The sequence below is a fragment of the Oxyura jamaicensis genome, chromosome Z (genome assembly GCF_011077185.1).
Source record: "Oxyura jamaicensis isolate SHBP4307 breed ruddy duck chromosome Z, BPBGC_Ojam_1.0, whole genome shotgun sequence".
Classification (NCBI taxonomy): Eukaryota; Metazoa; Chordata; class Aves; order Anseriformes; family Anatidae; genus Oxyura; species Oxyura jamaicensis.
In genome coordinates, this window is record NC_048926.1 from 36,392,546 (window position 1) to 36,415,986 (window position 23,441).

Here is a 23,441-nt window from a genome sequence, read left to right on the forward strand (position 1 = left end):
GAGAAAAAACAGTTTATTTTTATTGTGTCACCATTTTATGTATTTTCACCTTGCTCCACCACTTCAGGATTTGATTTGCCTGTGTTCACTGAATATTGGGTTTGAATATGAGAGTTTTGGGACCCTTCAAGCAAGCAAAAATTTTTGTATTGCCTATATTTGTTTAAAAATATTTTCACTTAATTATGTTTTGAATGCTTGTCCTAGATCAAGAGTGTTGTGTGAAGGGCTTCTTTACAACTTTTGTAGGAGAGGCTCGTCTAGAATGAATTTATTCTGTAATAAATCTAAATGGGATTGTAAATATCTGATTTGGAAATGATTTATTAAATTCATAAATTACTTTATTTTTAGAGTAATTAGATCGAAATTAGAAAGAGGGATGTAAGCTATCTGAGGGTGAACATCACTAAATAATGTGTGTCTTTTCTGTGTGAAAATATAGTCTTACATCATCTTGTGTCACTTTAACTCTTGACTTTCATTTTCACTAATGTGAATCAAAATCAATCTATTTTGATCTATGGGTCAGTTGAAAGCTTTAATGCTTTTCATTGCGTAAAAAAGGACCCCTCCTGTGATGCTCTACCGAATCAAATCCTTCTTTCAAGTTACTGAAATGCATTGTGTTATTAGTAGCATCAAAGAAAAGAGTAAACAGAGTAGATTATATTTGTGTTTTATTTGCTTTTTTTCTTTCTTCTCCTGGGTCCCCAATAAAAACACTGCAAAAAACATTTTCATTGTTGTATATAAAAGTATTACGCAATCAAATTAATAATGATAACAGGTGTGAAAGCAATGCAAGGAAGATAACTTCTTTATGTGAAGATAACCTTTGCAGTGAAAAATATTTGTCTTTTTTTTATAAAAAGAATGGAAATTGATGCCTGGGTTGAAAAAAAAATGAAGTAGATAAAAACAGTAGATTTAGTAGAGAGAAAAGAATGTAAAGATTCTGTTGGAATGAGTCACGGAAAAATAAAGTGCAAACCCTACTTACAATTGGGTACTAGTTATTCAACTAAGAATCTACCAGTGTAGCTGATGTCTTTTTTGCCTACAACTGAAAAGATTCTAGCATCTTTTCCTTTAGTGTCTTTTAAGTCATTTTCATTTTCAGTGGCTAACTGATCTTTTTGTGTTTTGCTGTCCATTTTGGACGCATTTCATCTATATTATTTACGTGACTTTAAGAGGAATTGAACATCTTTAACTTTCGACGTCAAGTAAATGAGAGATGTTGGTACCTGCATTATAAAACTTTTTTTTTTTTCTTTTTTTTTTAACCTGGAAATGAGGATATTTCTCAATTTTAGAGAGATGTAGGTAAAATCAAATCTCCATAAAGCAATTTGTGTTGAAGATCATATAGAATATTAATCTTACTAAGAAATAAAATAGAATTCTAAAATACTACATTATGCAAAGCTATTGTTGCCCCTCTCTATTTCTATGGCAATGTTGCATTTTTTAAGGTGTTAAAGCATCTAATAGCACTGTTGTTGTCTGTGAAAGACTGCATAGTAGAAGAATAACGTTTGAAAAAATCAATGTTTTCTATTACATCAGTCTTGTCTGACTGGCATCTTTCTAGGGCAAGTTTGCTGGTATCTTTCTTATGATAGACTGTATCTTCATTTACTGCCAAAACTACTGATTGTCTTTTATTCATTCAGCATCTTCCTTGAAGTCTTTTCTTGGATGTTTTCAACAATCTCTTTGAAAGTAACATCAAAAGCTGATTAGGGAAAGTAGCCTTTTTGGGTGCAAATTTGAGAGGTGGTTTTATTTTTATATTTTTTTTTTCTTGCATTTTTGGAACAGTACTGCTTATATTGTTTATAGGCATGCTGTTGTGGGAAAGAAAAGATGATATTTGCAAGCATGCATTTTTTTAATTATTATTTTTTAATTCATTTTATTTTTTAATACATCAAATGTATACTTCCTCCCTTAAGAAAGCTACGTGTTTGTGCCAACTGAACAAACAGTTCCACTGATGCTAAGTGCAATGTGACAGTGACAGCATCAGCTGAAATAGTAATAACTGATTACGTCTTGTGGCATCAAAGTTTGCTGTACACCAAATTAGGGAATTTCTGTTCCACCTTCTGTCTCCCACAATGAGGCTTAGCAGTTCTTGTGATTCTCTCCCTTCTGTCTCTATATTCATCTGTTAAACGAGGTCTGGTAGTGTATCTTTTGTTCCTCTGACAAAGATGAGCATACCTTCAGTCCATTTTATCCCATTGCTTAATCAACCACATAATTTCCAAAATGTAAAATTTATTTCCAATTTTCCTATTCCCTGGTAGCCTTTGACTAAAGCTGGAATTGGGAACTTAATTGTCATAGACATGTGACAGTGACTATAATGCATATGAGCATAGAGCTACTTGACTGGTCTTCCAGCATTTTACAGGAATTAAACTTCATGTGGTATTGCAAACTGCCTTTATTTGTGTTAGTCACAGAACAGCAAGCTTACAATAATATAAACTAGTAATCATAGACAGATTAGTGTTCTCAGATTACATTGTTGAGACCGGTACAGATTCTGAAAGGAAAGCCAGCAATGTGAAACTTCAACCAAAAAGTCTAAATCAGATCTCAGTACAAGTCCTCCTTCCAGACTGGAGAAAACTACCCACAACTCAATTTATACTGTTGTTTTCTGAGGAAATGAAGTGCTGAGTTAATGTCACTCCATTTTATTATTTTGATTATTTCTGACAAATAGGGACAGTGACAAGATTTCTTTTCAAAATGATTTCCTTTTTCTGAAAATTAACTTAGGCCAATGGAAGCTATTCTTTTCTATATGGTCTGTATTTTATATATCCTTTTATCCTCCCCTGTGTTTTAGATCAGATGATAAGAAGAGCACAAACTGGAAGCAGTTTCCTAAGAAGCCATGTAAAAGTCTGCTCAGCACCTTAAAGAAACTGCACCCACAGCTGGCAGCAGGTGAAATATCTAAAATAAATGGGAAGGGATAAGAACAGAAACTACCTAAAGCAGGGAAAGTAAATAGTAAAAGAAAAATACTAAATTTTCTGATATACATCTACAGGTCTTAAATTATAAGTAGCATATAAATGTAAGGACTTATTTGTAACATGTGGTGTAAATCTTTTTAGACTTTTTTCTTTGTTGTCACTTCCTCAATTTGGGGAATTTTCAGCCTTTAGTAATGATTAAGTTATATTTAAACAAAGATTCAGCGGAAACACATTTGGATCTCAGCATAAACAATGTTCATAGTTGTGATCAATAATAACGGAAATGAGTGTTTGAGTAAGATACTGCACAATACTTCTGGTATTGTGCAGATACAGTTGAATATCTCAGATACTGACTTTTCTACAAAAATAATCAAGTAGCAAAATGTTGAAAGTATTTTTTTCAAAAGGAAGAGGAAAAACTGACCATCATACTAATGACTTATAAAGGTAAGAACAAAGTTGTAACTAAATTATTCTGCAGGTTTATCTTCTATCTGTCTGTAGACCGGATCTTTAAGACAATCTTGTTCAGAGTATGTCCAGTTGTGCTCTTATAAAGGAGACGATAGCTTCATGGGTATACAACAGATAAAAAAGCTGGTAAACTATGGAAACAGAAAATGTATTAATTAGGAGTGGGGCTTTCTTGCCTCAATTTCCTTTCTCACATTTTTTTTTTCCTCCAGATTGCCTTTACTTAATCTGTTAGAAAACCTCACCTTTTGTTTTGCATTGTTTTTGGTTTTATCAGCAGGGCATGATACTCTACTTAATATGTAAATGCTGCAGACTGAATTCCAATATTAACTGTATTATTTTTATTGACATTATTATTATTGACATTTATATTATAATAAAAATCTGGAACTGTGTTCAATGGTGAAGCAGTACCTGCTAGTTTTTTGTTGTTCTTCTTCTTTTTTAAGAGTCCAATAATAAACTCTTTCTGTCATCTGCTTCTTTCCATCCTTTGGTATACAAGAATGTTAAAATTTTCACTGGAAAAATTATTTAAAGCACCTTTTTTTCCTTGATGTGCAATCTTAGGTAGACAGCAGAACAGGGAAAACAGAATTCTTTGTATTTATGTGTTACTGAAAGACAATGTTTAGTTGGGAATGCAGAAACTCAGTTAAGTTAATGCTCGTTTTCTCAAGTCACAGACACCTTGATAAGTTAGAAAAACAACTTAATTGTTATTCTAACAAATAAGTTAGAAATAAGTTAGACCCTTTATATGGGCCAGATCTATTGGAAAGTAGTAACAGCACAAGAAGAGAATGTATTTACAGTGTTGGTAATTTCTAAATATGGGAAATAAAAAAAAAAAAAAAAAAAGAAAGAAAAATCTTCAACATCTTGTAAATACTGTCTATTCAACTATGCTGCATTTTAATACAGGATTGTATATGTTACTGTTTGCTAGTTCACAAGAAAACTCCAGAAGGCTCAGCAGTGGAGATGACTCCTATCGAGGCAGATTTCTCCTGGCAGAAGAAGATGACAGAACTCGAGATGGAGATCCAGGAAGCTTTCCTACGTTTCATGGCATCTATTTTAAAGGGTTACAGAACGTTCCTCAAACCAATCACCCAGGCACCTTCAAATAAAGCAACTGCTGCTGATTCCTTGTTTGATCATCAAGGTGAGGCTTAGACAAATACACTGCTGATAGCATTGGAGTTAACCCAAGTTTTCCTTTGGTTATGCAGCTCTTGGCAATATTTGGAATTGCAGTTATATAAAATCAAGTTGTTTGAAGTTGATTAGGATATTGATACACACAAATAGAATCCTGTTTAGTAACAACTCTGCTATTAGAAAAGTTGTCTTTCAACAGGGGGATGCCCTCTTTCTTTGGCACATTCTGTAAGGGGACCTCTTGATAATTAAAGAATATTTCTCAATTAGTATAGAGTAAAAGTGCCAGAAGCCCACTGATGAGGAGCAAAGTAACTTTTTTTTTTTTTTAATATAAATGGGAAAATAAGAGTACTGAGCAGAGTTCAGAAACATAACAAAACAGAAGTTGGCAAAGGTCATCTTATTTTTTTCACCTTATCACTCAGTATATCACCTTGACTTTTTCCTATCTGTTCATCAGTTGAATGCCAGATAGAATGTCACTGGTGGCATGTCTTGTTTTGTTTTTGTCTGATTGTTTGCTTTTTTCTTTTTTTTCTGGGGTGGGAGTTGTTTTTCTTTGCAGGGGGAGGTGGTAGGTTTGTTTTTGGTGGTGGTGAGTTTTTGTTTTAAATTAGCTAGAAGAGAGATTTGAGATAGGATTCTTATTTCAACACTTGGAAAATCATAAAGGTTTACCTCCTAGGATAGTGGAAGGGGATTTTTTTTATTATTGTCTAAAATGTTAAATGCTTCTGCTTTTGGATGAGGTCACATTCTCCTTTTTTGTGCATAAAAAGTCAACAAATCAGCAAACAGATTATGTGATAACATGGGGGCAACTGCATGCCATGTATTGTTAATTGTTTGGAATAAATCTTATACAAAAAAAGTTATTTTAATCTTCTGAATGCAAGTGATGGTAAGTAGTTGTTTTTACTAATAAAGCCAATATTTTATATATTAACACTGTAAATATTTTATGTTAACACTTTATATTTTAGTTTCTTATGGAACCTGTAACTGGTATTTACTTCTGTGTTTCTTTTTCTAACCAGGATTTTTAAAAAGTAGAGACCGTGCCTATACAAAGTTCTATACACATCTCACCAAAACACAGATATTCAGCAGCTTTATTGAAGAGTGCAGTTTTGTGAGTGACAAGGATACTGGCTTGGCATTTTTTGATGACTGCATAGAGAAGGTGAAAAACATACTAAATTAAATTATATGCTTGTATTTGTTTTTCTGTTACTGTCCTACCTTTTACTCATAAAGGCAGGTACACTCTGTAACAAGTGTGAGAGACTGGAATTCTTGGTTATTATTGCTGAATCATTTTCTTCCTTCATCTTCTTGAATGGTCATAATTTTCTGTGTTAATATAGGAGTCTGTCATTAAAGCCCTGTAGGATGTCAAGCTGTAAGAGAACTTGGGAAGTTCATGACACTTTCACACAATGTCATTTATATCTTCCGTTTTAAATGGTAATCTGCCTCACTCTAATTTAGTTATCTACCACTGCTATCTGTGGTGTTCCTTTTCACATGACAAACTTCACATGACAAACTTTAAACATAAAAACATACCTAGTGCTCAGGCTTGTGGTCAAAACTGATTTATAAAGATAAGACCTCATTTCATTGCGTGCATTTTATTTGAGAAAGATTGCTGTAACCCATTCATGCTTTTTTGAAGCCAAGTCTCTTCAGTGTGTTTCTGGCTACATAGGTTATTAGGTTTATAACTTCATCTGAAAAATGACAGATTCACAAGATAAAATTTAGTAGCTAGAGGTTTTTATATACTTTTTATGTGCATATATATGATGTCTTCTGGACAGAACATTGATTTTTGCACCAAGCTGTTATTAGAATGTCTCGTTGATTCAGTATCATTTCCAATCAAAATACCATTTAAAACAGACCACAAAAAATGTTTCAAAGTATCCTTGCCTTTATTTTTCTTTCTGCGGAGTAGGGGGTGTGCATCTCCACATGTGTCTAGACTATGCTCTGTTTAGTAATGTTGATAACTTAATATAATTGCAAGTTATTAATGTGTTGCGTACTTAAATTGTCATAGTGAAATTACATGCAAAAAGCAGTTTCTTTCAATTAAGCTAAGTTAAAGCTGCCTTCTTTAAGGTTTTGTATTTAGTCCATAATGTCAACAGATTGAAAGCATTCTGGTAACTACCTCTTCTTGCTTCCAGCAAGGTAAGTGTTTGAAAGAGAAAGTACTTCCAGAGTAATGTGAAAATTTGGTACTGCTCATTTAATATTTCAGTAAAACACATGGCTGTAATAGAATTATTTAGGATATTTTTCTGTTGGGAATCAAGTCTGATGTTATTTTTTCTCATTTCCTAGCTCTTTCCAGATAAAGGAACAGAAAAAGGTGACAAGGTACTTTGACCCTCAATATGTTCAGAGATAATTTACCATGTAATAAAGGTGAAGAGACAGGGCCGTGAAAATGATATTTGAGCATTGATAACAAATACAATACATTTTATATATTGTGCTTACACATAGTATATAAAATCAAGAACAGAAACGGTATATTTTTACGTATATTTTAATATAATCAATATTATAATGTACATTTTATCCCAAAGCTAAACTCAGGACTCAGATTACAAACTCTGTTTTCAGGTTGATGTAGATTCTGTCGAAGATGCACGGTTGATTGAGCTTGATGAGTCACAAAAAAGTGAACACACAGTCTTTATAATGCCACCAGAACCTCCCCCAGATGATGGACAAGACCGAGCACCAAAATACAGGTACAGTTCAATCAACTAATGTAGAGAAACTGGAGTACTTGAACACTTACAATGTTCAGCAAAGCAGATACTTCAGCTTGGCACAAGACTTACCTTAATAAAAGGTAAGGACATCTTTAATAAGATGTGATAGTTCTGGACTCCAGTAAGTTTCTGAAGGCATGTAAGTATTTTGTGTGGGCATGTTTGAGGGCAAGTAGCTTTTGGTTGTAATTTTTAGTAACTACTTGCCAACTTTGCAGTAATGCTTTGCTGCGTGTATTTAATGTCTGTCTTTCTTTGAGCCAGTTATGTGGATTTTGTAGGAACTGTAGTAGTCTTTGTTCCAGGGTGGGAATGACCGTGTGGGTAATGGATTTGCCCAGTACTATTTATCTGCAACTGATGAACCAAAAGAAAAAAACACTCTTTCCACTTTTCAGACTTCTTCCATTCAGAGTATTTCAGCCCTATGCAGGAAGTGGGAAGTTGCACGCACTATGGTTATGCTTCTTTTTTTTTTTTTGCTCTTTCTTGGAGGCAAAGAAGGTTCTGTTTCCAGCTGCTGTTATTATTACTTATCATCAGTGCTTCTCAGACCTTTGTGGTATGGATGGTGGTCTGGGTCTTATATCCATGGTCTACTGAGATTTAATCACAGAATCACAGAATTGTAGGGGTTGGAAGGGACCTCGAAAGATCATTGGGTCCAACCCCACTGCCAAAGCAGGTTCCTCAGAGCAGGCTGCCCAGGTAGGCGTCCAGACAGGCCTTGAATATCTCCAGAGAAGGAGACTCCACAACCTCCCTGGGCAGCCTGTTCCAGTGCTCCGTCACCCTCACTGTGAATTTACTTTAACATGTTGGTTAATGTCCAAGGCATCTTCTTTTTTGTGATACCTTTGTGAACAGGACTAAAAGGATCTTGTTATAAAAATACATATAAATCCCCTGGTTCCTTTATTTTCCTGTTCATCAGTTCTTTGCATGCAGGTTGTCTTTTTAAGGCTTTCCTGGTATCAGCAGATAAATAAAAAGCTTTTCCCTCTTTTTTTTTTTTTTTTAAACTATCTATATAGCTATAAAAACTTTCCACGCCTAGATCTGAAGCTCTTTGACAGGCCTCAGGAACTCAAGCTCTCCTTCAGCAGACACCCAGCTGGAAGCAGCATTTCAAATAGTCCGGCACTCATGGCAAAGAGGACAAAACAGGTCAGATAAGTCTTACCATAATCACCATGTGAATACTGAAAGATATTAAGCTTCTTTGATAAAATTACTGCTGCCTATTTATACTACAAATTACTTTGCTGGAGTCTAGGTCTATGTGTAACCATTGGGAAGCAAAACTTGCCAGAAAAAGAAATGGAAAGCAATAAATTAGCATCTGACATAAAAGTTTATTGTCAAACTAGTCATTAAGCTTCAGGCCATGATATAAAACAAAATGAAATTAAAATGAATGCTTAAAATGGGGGGGAAGTAGGAGGCATAATTCAAATGCTATTTTTTATTTGTGGAGAACCTTCAAAAGAGGGTGCTAAGAATAAATGGCAGTTTAATGTTTGTCCATTGTTATTAAATGCCTACTTTTAATAGCTTAGTATCTGAGTTACTAATGTTTTCTAGGCTCTGGTTCCATCTTTGTCGCCTTTGTTTTTTCTCACCCTTACAGGAAATAAAAACAGCCCATAAGTTAGCCAAGAAGTATTATGTAAGCCCCCCACAGTGGGCTAAATGTCTCTACAGTCACAGTTACAGCTTATGGTTTATTTGCCTGCCAGCCTACATCAGAGTTGCACATCCCAAGGTCAAAGCACTGCAGCAGGCATACGATGTTCTAATTAAAATGAGGAAAACTGACGTGGAACCACTAGATGAGGCAAGTCTGAATAAAGTATCATTACCGTGAGCACAGAGCAAAAGACAAAGTGCAAATGGTCTTACAGAAGTCTGCCTAAGACAACTAGAAACATTTCTTTTTTTTTTTTTTTATCATTGACATAGTGTCAGCTTACTCACGTAATCCAACTTAGCGTCGCTCATCTTCTCCTAGACTTCTTCCAGAGGGCAGTTCTTGAATATCTCTGTTTTTAAAATGTGCTTTGAATTAATGCTCTGCAATCATACTGAAGGGATAATGGATTTGTGTGCAGCATTCCATTCTTGCAGTAGTATATGCAGACACAAAGAAGCAAGTTATCCCACTTTTTTGCGTGGGTGTTTCCTTCCCTCCTTTATTTCACGAACAGAAAAGCCAAGTGGGGAAAAAAAATAAGCGCTTGCCTGTGACTCTTGATGTTATTTCAGCTTGTGTAATTTCCTGTTTAATTTTTGCTCCCTCTTCTGGCTGTTGGTTGAGTAGCTGCTTTCACATGGTTTTCCCTTTTACTTGTGCGAAATTTGGGAAGAGCTTAAGCTGTTTCAAAATCCTTGTCATCAGTTAATCTATGGACTTCTGTATTTTGTCAGGTGTGCTACAGAGTTGTGATGCAACTCTGTGGACTGTGGGGTCAGCCTGTTCAGGCCGTGAGAGTCCTCTTTGAAATGAAAAATGCTGGAATACAGCCAAATGCAATCACTTATGGCTATTACAATAAGGTAGGAGAAATTTCGTTAAAGGATACTGGACCAATGTTTCCCTTGCCTTTTTATTCCCTTTATTCTGTGGCATGATTTGAAGACTGTTCATTACAGCTCTTCAGTTGAATTTGCTGTTTCTGTTGGGCAAGCCAGCAATTCAGACAAGTTTACACTTGACTTGATCTACAGCGTATGGTATTACATTTTTTACTTTTACATTCCTGTGCTGTTTGTCTAACCAACAATTCTGTTGAAATACATTTATAGTGTTTCCACTTCCAAGGTTTGGAACCTGTCTAGTTACTTCCATGTCACAGCCATCTCTTCCTAGGTGTATCCTTTAAGGCAGCGTGATCCATGACTGATGGAGGTTGGGATTAGGTTAGTTGAAGTAGCTGCCTCATGCTTTCCTTGCTTACATGTTTCTGTAATTTTCTAATGGAAATTCATAGTAAACTATGTAAAGAAATTGGAGAACAGTCTCTACTATGTTTTTTTGTTCCTACCATACACTAATCGTATGAATAAAATCCACGTTGTTTAATTCAGGAAAACTTGATCCATAGTCAGTTGCCTCTCAGCCAGTGTGTCCACAGCTGTAGGATAAAAGGGAAGAGCTAAGACTCTAATACTTGTCCTTCACACTGTTGGCAGGAAGTGTCCTTTGCTGAGTATGGAAAGAGAAGCTTCTCACTGTACTGTGTTTCTTAGTGTAAATTTGTTACTGTGTTGTTGTTATTGCAATGTCTCTCTCTGTAGGCAGTCTTAGAGTCTCCTTGGCCTAGCAGTAACCGCAGTGGCATATTTCTGTGGACAAAGGTACGAAATGTAGTTCGCGGCACAGCACAATTTAGGCAGTGCCTAAAGAAAGCAACGCAGAGCCCACGAGTACTTGTGATATCAGGTAATAAGTTAGGTGAAATGAATTTTTCTGCTGAATGAGAGCATGATTTGCTTTCTGAAGGACTGCACCTAACATTCTGGCTTTTACAAGTGGAAAATATTTCCTAAATGTATATAAATTGATAATAGTCAACATGATGCTTGATGCTGAGACTGTTTGTCTTACAATGTCTTTTCCTACACTGAAGAATGAATTGTCTAAGTTCTGTTGCTAGAATTCCATATTCTCATTTTATATGTGCAAGCGAAAGTATTTACTGTTGTCTGAAGAGGCTAGATGTATTTGAAAATCTGAAATTTAAAATCCTCTCTTACTAACCAGCTCTCATTCATGTCTTTAGCTCTGCGGAATACCACGGGTGGAAGTGATGGGGACATGGTGAGCCATGGTAGCGTGGATAGTTCTAATGATGCTAACAGTGGGGAGCACACTCTCTTCGTCAGTGACTTAGTCAGGCTTGATTCCAATGATAATCACTCTAGCACAGGTACTAGATTCTGCTGGGTTTCACTACTAACAGTCTCCCAAGAGGCAACATTTTCTGTTTTCCTGTTAATTTCCCCTCCACTGCCGCCATGTTCCCCTCCTGAGGCTGTAGAGAATGAAGCATGGAGTTGGTCTATGTGAAGAAATACAGTCTCTACCACAGTTCATGCAGCTTCTATAATTTAGCATGAACTGTAGCAGAAGTACTCTTAAGCTAAATGTCTTGCTGTGGTCTCATGAACTTTACTTTTTGTGCTAGTTGTTATAAAAGGCATAAAGCCTCTGACATAAGTCTTCAATTTCTGCATATTATTATTTATTCATAGAAATTAGTAGTCTGAGTAAAACCTTCATCAGTGTTAAGAGGAAAAGAGTGAAAGTTGCTGAGGTGATTCAAAGCTAATGTTTTAAAATGTTGCTCTTTGTTGATCATATTTTGATCCAGGATGATCTAATTTATGTTTCTAGAATTAGTATGTTACATTTTGTTGTAGTAAACCGTGCTTTTAAAAGCTATATTCAGGTTTCTCGCCAGTGTTTGCCTGATTTGAGAATGAATACAAAAATCATCAGAACCACATGAGGCACCCTGTATGAATGGAAAGAATGTTGATAAGCTGAGGAAAATCTGAATGTGGCATGCACTCTTCTAGGCCAAACTGGAGTGAAAAGAGCACACAAAGTTAACTACTTGAGATAGCAATACCAAAATTCAGGGTTTTAGTGTCTGCCTTAGTACTGATTACATATTACCTGTGCACAGTCTCAACTAAGCTTCCTTTCTGTTTACCTCAACACTTACTGTACAAATGGTTCTTACACACTCTTCATGATATTAAATATCTCAAGTCCTCCTTTAAAGATAACTTTGAGTCTGATTCCTGTTCTTCATCTGATATGCCTGCCTAGATTACTGAACTTTCCTTCTTTCTGCTCTTTGTTGCTCTGCTTTTTGCTCTTTGCTGTCTCTCGGGTGCTGCATTTGTCCTTGACTATCATGGTGTGGGGTGCAGACTTTATATGGTGTGAAGCCTTGGATGCACGTGTGCATTAATTCTACCCTTGAATGTTACTTCTGCAGGTAATTTGCCCATTTATTGATAGGGTATTTTCACTTCAGTGCAAACCACAGAGACTAATATCACTGAATTGATGACAGGGAGAAAATAAGGACCAAAGAATGTCAAAGTGAATTCTGTGTATAAATACATATTATAGATAAATAATGTCTGTCTTTCAAGTTTTATGGAGCCTTCTAATACCTTTCATATAATACTCAGTAATTTACACTTCTATGTTTTTAAATACTGTCAGGTGTTGTAATAGGTACTCTGAGGCACATTTTAACATGCTGCTGAGGGATATGTCCCATATAGTATTTGTGTATTTTTGCATGTACAGCATCACATACGATAAAAGTTAACAAAAAAATGAGTGGTTTTTGATTGCTCTTTGGTAGATGTTTTTGAAAAAAAAAAAAAAAAGGAAAAGTATTTACTTTTTCAAAGAATGAATAATAGCTATCAAGTGTAAATGCTATCATGGAGGAACACCTTTTTTAAAATACAGGTTTTTGTTTTTTTCTGTTACATTCTGTAGGTTGTACTTTAGCACAAAGATGTAGCATAATTTATAGTAGAATAGTTTTCATGGACGTATTCATTGTTAGAAGCTGACTTAATTACTGTTGTACATGTGTAACTTTCTTTTGTAGATCATGTGAGAATTTAGCTTGCACAGCAATTAAATATTTGATGTTGATGAAAGGGGAAATGAATGAAGGGAGATGCACTGCAGGAAAATTAGTCACTGTACCATTTGGGTGGGGATAGCATGTAATATCGCAATAATTTAATGTAAATTTAAAAAGTAAGTTTGCATTGAAAACTCTTATGTCTGCTGTCAACATCACCAAGTAGATCTGTACACAGATGAGACATTTTGGTGATTCTTACTCTGAGCTTCTGTGGCAAAACAGAATGAAAGAAATGAATTTCAGTACAAATGAAAGAACTTATTTTCTTATTGAAAAACAACAAATCTAGAAAGGAAGTTGGAGGCAAGTGTTTGTATTTCTTTGAACAGGTGGTCAGTCAGACCAGGGCTATGGATCCAAGGATGAACTTTTAAAGGATGATGGAGATAGTCTTCTTGCAACGGAAACACAAATGGAGAAAGACATTTCTTCTAAAGCTGAAGAGCTAATAGGAGGTTAAGTATGCATGTTTATATTGACGAATACTTGTAAAATAAATTTACAAGTGTAAAATAAATTTACAATTTTTTTCGACATGATAGAATCTTCTGGACTTTTGCTGTACTCTAGATAATAATAGTGGAATATATCTAGATAAAAATAGTCTTTTATTTGACCAACTTCATAGAGATCAAAAAAATTGGATCTGTGCTAGGGCATACAGTATTTTATATTCCATTTATCTAATTTGCATATTTAAACACCTGAACATTTTTAAAGTTGTACTAGTTAGCCTAATAAGAGGCACTACTTATTCCTACAAGCTCTTCCCTACTGTAGAAAATATGATCATCTCCTGTCTTCTTTCCAGATTTTGTCCTTAGTTCTTCTGTATTTTGTTTTTCATTACTGAGTCTGTTTCATATCTTTGTTATTAGGCCCTTAATGTCAATTAGGGCCTCTGATGCTATCATTAAACAAATAGCCCTGCATAAAAAAAAATGAGAATTGCAGTTACTGCTCTACTTTGTTTAGCTAAAAATATACCAAAGGATGAAGCTGACACACACTGTAACCTTGTGAACAGCTATGCACTCTCTCTGTAATACTAACTACTGTCATCTCCCAAGATACCTGGTAGGACTGATTCTTTAGGCTGTAATGGTGTAAGGGAACAGTGTTTGATTATTTCTTTTCCATAAGAGTGTAAGTATAGTTATTTAGTTAAATTAACTGAAGTTCACATTTTCTTTATTTTAGAGGTTTGCATTAAGGAATCTGATGAAAATAAACAGCTGAATATAGAGACTCATAGTCCAACAGACACACCTGCCTGGGGTAACAGTATCGTCAAAGTTCCATCTGGCATTTTTGATAGCAGTGGGAGGAAAAACAGTGGTGGTGAGTCACTGTGTGAAGCAGAACTTCCTGAAGTCTTGAGCTTGTGCTATAACGTTTTGTAACCTCTTAGATTCTATGTAATGAAAAAACCACCAAACATCTATTAGAGGCCCATATGTCTTACAAAACATTTTTGATTTTCACCATTATCCTTTTTTTTCCCCCACCATTATCATTTTTTGGTGACTTAAAAAGTACCTGTGGATTCTAAGGTTGAAAATTAGTAGTGTTGAGCAGACTGAAATCAAGACTTTTCTTGTCCCATACTGAGTGTATTTTGGTAATATACTAGAAAAACAGGAGAATCCCTGTTAGTTTTCCTGTTAGAAATCCTGTTAGAAGGATATATAAGATCCAAATACTGGGGCACATATTTTTTTTCCCTACCTTTGTGCCTGTCCTTGACTAAGGTAATGTAGTCCAGCTTCAGTGATTAGGGATAAAACAGCAGGAACTTTATGTCGTAAGAGGGCAGTTGGCATGTAGTTTGATAGCAAGGCACTGAGTCTCAGTTAAGAACTTCCTCAGAATCTTTCTGACCATTATGAAAACTAATGACTTATTAAAAAGCAGCATCAATACTAGATTCAAACATTCTCAAGCAGTGGATATGGTGCATCTGGTCCTCTGTTAGCATCCTCACATAATAGTAGAATTACCTTCCTTACAGAGATAATTAAAGTCAGCATTTTTTCCTGGGTAACACAGCTTTCTAGGCATATATTGCCCCGGGGAAATGGGAACATTTATAGGATTAGTTAAATAAATTCAGCATATGTCAGATATTATGTTCGTCCACATATGTGTATGTCATAAGCAAAACTATGCTTCTGTGTTGTGCAGACACACATGATACTTATGTTCAGAACCAGAATGAGCTATGAAGTTTGATGTGTATATCTGTGAATGTAGCTCTGGGAGAGAGAAAAAATAAAGTATATCTTTAATTATAATTGTACTTTCTCTTCATTCATAGATGTAGTACCTACTTTCTGCTCTGAGGTGGCATGTGGAAGGGAGGTAGAAGCCAGAAAGCTTTGCATTCAGAGAGTCAAAAAGAGTAGATGACTCGTTATCTGCTGAATGCCTTTGCAGCCAGTAAAATAACTTGATGATATCAGTGTTAAACTTTTTATTGGATACATGGAGATTTGTGGCACCCACAGTCTTCTCAGTGATAAGGAGGCCACATAACTTCAGGAAAGAAACAGTGTTGATGGCTATGTATAGCATATGTAATGCCTTTTCTCTTCTAGAAACTGGTTCAAGCCCACTGTTCATAACTCAGGATTCAGTTGAAGATGTTGTCTTTGGTGATGTTTCTCCAAAGAAAATAAGTGAAAAAGGACAGAAGAGGCAGAAGCTGTTTTCAGAGAGAAGCTGCAGTTTCAGCAGTGAAAGCAGGGCAGGAATGCTGCTGAAAAAAGGGAGCTTGGATTTGCATTCCAGAGAAATAGCGATAATGATGGGAGCGGATGCCAAGATTTTAACAGCAGCTTTATCTGGGGCGAAAACTTCACCTTGTCATATGAATAAATCCCACAGTTTTGATAGTGCTGTTGACCAGCAGGTCTCTGGCAAAGGTGGCTCTTGGAGTCGTGTGACTGATAGTGATTGGGAATTGGAGCACAGAACTTCACCAGTGCTGGAAGAACCTGGGGAAGGGCAGGAGCATTTTGGGAATGGAAGAGATGAAAATGCATCCAATGTGGAAGAAATGAACATTGAACAGTTAGCTGAGTCCAAAAACCAGAAAACAGAATCCAAAGATGCAACTCCTAAAAGGAATAGTTTTTATGGAGTGGTTAAGCCTATTGAAAGGGAAGATGTTGAAGTAGGCTTGGATCCTTTATCTTTGCTGGCTACTGACAGCATCCAACCAAGACTCCCTGAACCAGAGGAAAAGCTGGTGTCACCAGTTGCAGCACGCAATTTGGCAGATGAAATAGAGAGCTATATGAATCTCAAGAACCCACTGGGCAGTAAGTTTCCCAGCATGGAACTGCACAAGCCAGGCAGGGAAGCAGAAGCCCCTGGTACACCTGGTCACTCCCAGGAACGGAGGAAAAGCCTGCCTTTGGATTCTATCCCACCATCCTCTGAGTCCTATGAAAATCGCAGAAGTCCTTCTGTTTCCAGATCCAAAACATTTACTGGGCGACCAAAACAACAAATGCATCCACGGGTTCAGAAGGAGCGTTCTTCATCTTTGACAGGACTGGGTCGTTCTTCTCCACATGGCTCCTTAGGATCAGTTGTAACAACTTTATCCAATCTGAAGTTAGACAATATACTGTCTGGACCAAAAATGGATGTTCTGAAATCAGGCATGAAACAGGCTGCCAATGTGGCCAGTAAGATGTGGGGAGTTGTAACTTCAGTGTATAACTACTCAGATGATGAGGCAAGTATTTTTCAATACAAAAAATTAAGGTAGGCAAAGTTAGAGTGCTACTACCTAAGTAGTATTAAAGCTGGAAGAAGTAAAGGACAGCACGAGCTCTAGAAAATAGCCTTCAGGTATTTGGAAATAAAATGTTGCAGTTCATGTATAAGCACACTTGATGTGTGTGTGTGTGTGTGTGTGTGTGTTTTTTTTTTTTTTAATCTGGATATGAAAGTACTTAAATGCTTTTAGTATAAAACACTAGTGACATAATGGGCATAGTGACATAAACGCAAGAGGAGATGAATGTCAAAACTTTTGATTTTCCATAATACATCTTGTTATTGGGCCTTCAAATATACTTTTCTCTCTTTAGAAAGGCCTTTGATCTGATTAACCCCTTTATCTGGTGTTTTGCTTTCTAAGGGTTTGTCTTCTCTCTTCAGGCTGTTTAGACAGCTTCTTGCTTCCTTTTTCAAATTCTTCCTCTTTTCCTTATCTCCATAAGAGGTGAGAAGAGAGGAAACAGCTGTTTAGCTTTATTTCTACTTTAAACAGACTTAACTGATGTTACTAATATTATCTTTTCTATTAAATATAGAAAAGATCTTTCTTCCTTTTTTTTTGGCCTATGACAATGAAAACTCAACTGGTGTACTTTTGTTTCTTAGTTTTGTTTCCCTGTAAGGTAGGTTTTCCTGGGTATCTTTGTTATATTGATCTGTTCCTTAGAATTTTCTTTAAGGGCACATCATAATCCCCTTAATATATATATATATTTTTAGCTTTTATTTATTTATTTTTTCTTTCTTAGCCATTTCTACAACCTTCTGGTTTTTTAATATCTCCATTGTTATATTTTATAGCTTCATGTCTTAGTGACTGTATCACTGTTGGATCATTTCTATCTTAAGATCTTTCCTCAGAATTGAACTCAGACCTTTATTCTTTTCCTGATAATTCCTCTTCTTCTGTGAAGTGCCAGTCTTTCATATCACAACTTAAGCGTCATTCCCTCGTTTCTTCTGTCATGAAGAACTTAATATATTTGTCACTGAATTTGATCATCAGCTGAGTATTGTGTCAGAACCTTTTTCCAATATCCTTCTGTTTAGTCTAATATCTGCTCTTTTGGGGGGATTGCCTAAATGTATCTTATATGTAAAAAAAAAAAAAAAAAAAAAAAAATCAAAATTTTGTATTAATCTGCTACTTTATTTAAGTATTAGAGTAAAGATGGAAGTTAAATAATGGATCTAGAAGTACTAAAATAAAAGCTATTTTTCTTCTTGTGTTAAAGGAAGAAAACAGTCGACCAGACTTTAACTTCCCTGCTGGTTTTGAAGATAATATTTTAGGAGATAATCTGTCATCAAGATCTGGAATCCCAGGACTAATTGCGAATGAGCTTGCACAAAGCACTACTAGTCTTGGCAGCAGCAGCAGCAGTGGAGATGCAGGAAGACAGCATTACAGTGCAGGTGAAATTATTTTTCTTCCTTTGTTTTTAGTTTATAATGTAACAGGTAAAATTATTATGTCTGAAAACATTAAATACAGTGGAAGGTGTGCTAATCTGAAATTACTTCAAGCCCTTAAGTTTTTTATTTCTATTTTATAAATACTTTTCTCTTGCAGTAGCAAATAGCTAATGCATCTCTTTGTTCAATGTATAAAAAGTTGATAAAAACTACAGGCATTTAACTGTAAAATACTTCCTCAGTGTTCAAGAACTGCAAATAGTTGCCTAAGTAATGGAGCTAGAACCAAAACTCCAAAAACAGCACATCAGCATTAATGTGGAATAGAAATTACTGGATGCGTACTTGATTTGAATTGATGAAGGTAAACAAATGATGAATATGAGACTATATGCCAAACTGTCATCTATGTTCCCAGCACTAAAACCGGTTGAAGCAGATCTATAATTTCTAGTCAGATTTGATCCGTAATTTGGGAAAAATGTTTGACTGTGATTGTCAGAGGAAGTAATGCTGATAGTTTTGCTTCCTGAAACAGATTCCAACCATTTCCTTCTGGTATTCAAACTGTTTTTCCCCTTCTCCTGTGCAAAACTCATAACCCTAAATTACCAGCCTTACCAAAGATAAGTTATTTATTTTATGGCAACATAAGCCAGAGAATACTTAATCACAGTAGTGGTATATGTGGTACTGTGTGTCTCACTCAGTGTTATCTTTGTTTGTTATTTACATATGGATTCATCATTCAAGAATTCTTGAACAGCTTTTCTAGAGTATTGAGCAATTTTACTGCTCTTTGCTGTTCTGTGTCCTTTCTTTGTATTTTCAGATTTTATTCACCTTTACCAGTCTGTTGCATACTTTAGACAAAAATAGATTTGGAATGTTAATCACAAAAATGATATCTTTATATTATGTAATATCAATGAATTTAAAGATCTACATATGTCTCTCAAGATCTTCTGTTACTGCTTTCTGTCTTGATTGAAAAAAAAAAAAAATGTTATTTTGGACTTCTTTTGGAATGTTCTTTCCTTGAATGAAGACCTGAACTTTTCTGTACAGGTGAGGCTTCATTCCCAAGAAGTATGAAAGTTCCAGATTCTGAGAAGTCAGAGCTCAGCTCTTCTCATAATACTAGTTTATCCAGCATTTTCCAGAACTATGCAATGGAGGTAAGATTAATAAATTCATAAGTGATAGATATAATGACTTGATTTTTCTGTATGGACTTATTATGTTTAGTTGGACTGTGGTTTGATTTTTCATAGTAAAACTTTTGCATTTGTCTGCTGCAGAGAGGCTTGATAGTTTTATCTGCAAGTGTGACAATAGCTGTAAAAAAGAGCATTTCAAATGTTTTTATGTGTCTCAGAGAGACGAGACAATTCAGGGAAAGCTTAAAACTTAAAGTGCAGTAGAAGTTTAGGAGAAAACAAGATTTTTCTCCTTTCAAGATTTTTCCCCCCTTAGGAAAATTATGTATTGTTACTAGATAACTTGGTAGATTGACCCCAAGTGCTAGATAAGTTCCCCACCCTGTCATTCACTCATTCCACCTTACCAGGCTAGAGGAGAGAAGTGGAAGGGCAGAGGCAGGAAAAAAGGCTTGAGGGTCAAGATGATGACAATTGAATAAGTAATATTATTTCTTGAATTGAGGAGAGGAAAAAAGAAAAACAAAACAGAAAGTAAGTGATACAAACTCAGTTACTCACCACCAGCAGACCAGTGGTCCCTAGGCTACAGCTGCCTGGAAAAACTACCCACTCAATCCCACCCAGTTTTTATTGGTGAGCATGACATTATACAGGATGGAAAATCTCCTGCTCTGTCCCCGCCCAACCTCTTGCCCACCTCCAGCCTACTTCCTGGGGTGGCAGAGTAAGGTGGGGAGAAGGCCTTGGTGTTGTGTGAACACTGGTCAGCAACAGCTACAATGTTGCATTAACAACACTGTGTTGTTGTTCACCAATCTAAAACAGTACCATAAAGGCTGCTATGAAAAAGAACAATTCTATACCACTTATGCACAGTACAATGACCCGGTGTCAGCATAATGACTCTGTTTCAGTTGTTGCTTGTAGATGCTTTCAAACTTAAGAAAAAAACATAGAGGATGGTCATTTAATTTGCCTTGATCCCTTTCAGTAGTGTTGTTTTTGTTATGTTGCATGTAATTTTATTTTATGTTTGATCTGCAGATTCAGACTTGTCAAACTTCTGCACGACCTTATATAAGGGATATCAGATTGTAAAAGCAATGTTGCTGTTGGTCTAAATCACTGCCGTTGTATTCTTTGTGGTGCTCTTTGTTGTTTCCTATGATAATGAAACAATAAAATAAAAGAAAGTTTAAAGATAGATAATAAACCATTTCTCACCTACTACAGTATTATTTCAGAGTGTCTTTTCTCTATTTCTTAATCTAGTTTAGTAATGAGACTTTTACTAGGTAAAAACTAATTTTCTCTTTTCCACTATAAAGCTTTCTTTTTAAGTTCTTTTACAGAAAAGTAGACAGTTATTCACTTAAACAATTTCTGTATGTTTCCGGCTTCACAGTAGCAAGCAATTGCAACTGGTAAATTCTTCTTCCAGCTCTCAGAACACCTAACCAAAAATGATTAGTGTTAGCCTTTCATAGTGAGAGTTATGAGCAAAAGGTAACTCTTGAGTATGATGAGTAAGCAGTGATAAAGTCACATCTCCAAACTGGCGTTCTGATACTTCACCTTTTAAACTCCTTTAGATATTAAGCCTATAAAGCCAGTTTTAAAGTAATCCTAAAACAAGACTGATAACATTAATTGTTTGCTGGTTTTAGGTATTGATGTCAAGCTGCTCTCAATGTAGAGTTTGTGGTGCTTTGGTTTATGATGAAGAAATCATGGCTGGATGGACACCAGATGATTCAAACTTGAACACTACCTGTCCTTTCTGTAAAAGTACCTTCCTCCCTTTACTTAATGTTGAATTTAAAGACCTACGTGGCTCTGCAAGGTTAGTGGGTTTTATAGATCTTCTTTCTCAACCTTTGCATTTGTACATGGTTGTACTCTTTCAAGAATTTCAAGGCAGTACAATCTTTTCTGTATTCTTAGTTATATCTCCCAGTATTTTTGTCCAGATGTTCTTAAGATTGTAACTGTGCAACACTTGTGATTGCACTGAAAGAAATTATAAATGGGGTAAACTGTTGAGTTTCATAATAAAATAGCCAAAAGGCAACAGTGGTTGCATTTTTTTACCACTCTTTTTAATTTTTTTTGTTAAGCATTACTGCACAGAAGGTATTAAGTCTGGTTTTATTTTTTTCTAATGCTGTCCCAACGTAGGTTACCACGGAGAGGATATGATGAAGTCTGTGTTTTGTTCTCAAGCTTTTAAATGCTGTGTTTATTTATTTTCTCTGCTTTTTTAAAGTAAATGTAGAAAATACTAACAATGAATTTATGCTTACATCTTAACCTATTTCCCCTCCTCTCCCATTCATGTTGTAACTTAGCTTTTTCCTGAAGCAAAGTACCTCAGGAGATAGTTTACAGAGCGGTAATACTCCGTTAACCACGGATCCTCTGGAACAGAAACTGTTGTCCAGTCCAGCTGTTGCTGACTTGATCAGTTTTTCCAATCACCCACAGTCCAGCCATGCCATAGCTGAAGAAACCAGCCCTGCAGCTGAGCAGAGGTAGGTAATGCAGGATTACTACTTCTGTCATAAATGTACCAACACTTTAAATATTTCTGCTCTAGTCTAGAGTGATGGTTGGCTTAAGCACCAAATATGTTGGAGAAATCCAATTGTAACTTGATGACTGTCTGTTTCTTCACTTTTTTATTTTTGCCCATGTAACCATGCTGTTATCAATTTCATGTATGTTGAGTACATTTCCTATGAGTACGTTTTAAGGATACAACTATCTGCAGAAATAAAGATCTTGAATTTTCATATCAGTCTGCTATTAATAGGTAAAACTTTTACTCAGTGCTATTAGAAAACCTTCACCTTTTAAAGACACACAGAAATTCCAGCATTACTCCTCCGTTTTTTTTTGTGTTTAGAATCTACCACAACAGGACACTGCATAATAGGGAAAATAAGTACGTTTGCTGCAATACTTGTCTCTGAGAGACAGCCTTTGGAGTGATCAATACTTGCATTGTGCAAGTTCTATGTGCAAGTTCTATGGCAAATAATACTAATAAAAAAAAGAAAATTCAGAAAAACAGTATGTATTTTGGAACAGTTTAAGGAAAGAAGTATTGAGGAGAAGGTGTTTTGTTGGAAAAGAACTGAAATATTGCTGCTGTGAATTGTGAAGCTTTTGCTAGGACTTGCAGACTTGTTGTTGGAATAGGTTTTTTTCATCATTGTTCAGTTCGGAAGTCTTGCGTTTCTCTAGGTAAGGCCTATGTCAGACTATTAAAACTTCAATCAATGTAACAGCTGTTGCTTTTAATACTCTAAAATGAAAGCTAAAATTGCCATATGTTAACCTCTTAACTCTGATGTCATATATATATTTTTTTAAACAAAAAACAGACTAACTTCAAGCAATCCAGGAGACTCGGAGTGCGTTGAGGATAACTTCCTGGTCCAGGTATTAGACAAACCAACCAGAGGAGAAGCGTTACTGGACCTGGTGTTCACCAATGCAGATGAATTCTTAATGAGGAGAAAATTGGAGGCAGTCAGGGCTACAGTGACCATGCCCAGGCTCAGTTTTTGATCTGGAGAAATATGGGCCTGACAAAGAGCAAAGTCAGGACCCTGAATTTCTGAAGAGCAAAATTCCAGCTGTTGCACAAAATAACAAGGGATTCTATATGTACATTGTCCAGAAAAGAAGGGCCAAGGAGAGTGTACCCCCCTCTGACAGATGAGAAGGAAGGACTGGTAATGACAGACATGGAGAAGGTAGAAGGCTTAAGTACTTAACTTTTTGCCTCATGCTTCCCATGTCTTTCATTTCCTTGAACCTGTAGGTTGGCTGGAGGAGCAAAGTCCCTCTCACTGTAAGCAAAGAGCAGGTTCAAGACCACCTGAGGAAACTGAACAGGTACAAATGTATGGGGCCTGATGACATGCATCCCAGGGT

The 23,441-nt window shown here is 35.8% G+C and overlaps 1 protein-coding gene across 3 annotated transcripts in view; it reads left to right on the forward strand.

The window, feature by feature from the left end:
- DENND4C (DENN domain containing 4C) overlaps positions 1 to 23,441 on the forward strand; it is a 73,656-nt gene that overhangs the window by 37,639 nt on the left and 12,576 nt on the right. For 2 of the 3 annotated variants that reach the window (XM_035309403.1, XM_035309405.1), the window contains exons 11-27: positions 2,870 to 2,970; positions 4,435 to 4,653; positions 5,690 to 5,835; positions 7,005 to 7,040; positions 7,290 to 7,420; positions 8,479 to 8,611; positions 9,075 to 9,281; positions 9,872 to 10,000; positions 10,742 to 10,886; positions 11,227 to 11,373; positions 13,458 to 13,583; positions 14,329 to 14,469; positions 15,726 to 16,873; positions 18,156 to 18,336; positions 19,405 to 19,514; positions 21,167 to 21,342; positions 21,848 to 22,030. In XM_035309403.1, the coding sequence (XP_035165294.1) occupies positions 2,870 to 2,970; positions 4,435 to 4,653; positions 5,690 to 5,835; positions 7,005 to 7,040; positions 7,290 to 7,420; positions 8,479 to 8,611; positions 9,075 to 9,281; positions 9,872 to 10,000; positions 10,742 to 10,886; positions 11,227 to 11,373; positions 13,458 to 13,583; positions 14,329 to 14,469; positions 15,726 to 16,873; positions 18,156 to 18,336; positions 19,405 to 19,514; positions 21,167 to 21,342; positions 21,848 to 22,030 (3,459 nt within the window). The remainder of the gene's footprint in view (positions 1 to 2,869; positions 2,971 to 4,434; positions 4,654 to 5,689; positions 5,836 to 7,004; positions 7,041 to 7,289; positions 7,421 to 8,478; positions 8,612 to 9,074; positions 9,282 to 9,871; positions 10,001 to 10,741; positions 10,887 to 11,226; positions 11,374 to 13,457; positions 13,584 to 14,328; positions 14,470 to 15,725; positions 16,874 to 18,155; positions 18,337 to 19,404; positions 19,515 to 21,166; positions 21,343 to 21,847; positions 22,031 to 23,441) is intronic. The other variant, XM_035309406.1, reaches the window with a different exon arrangement.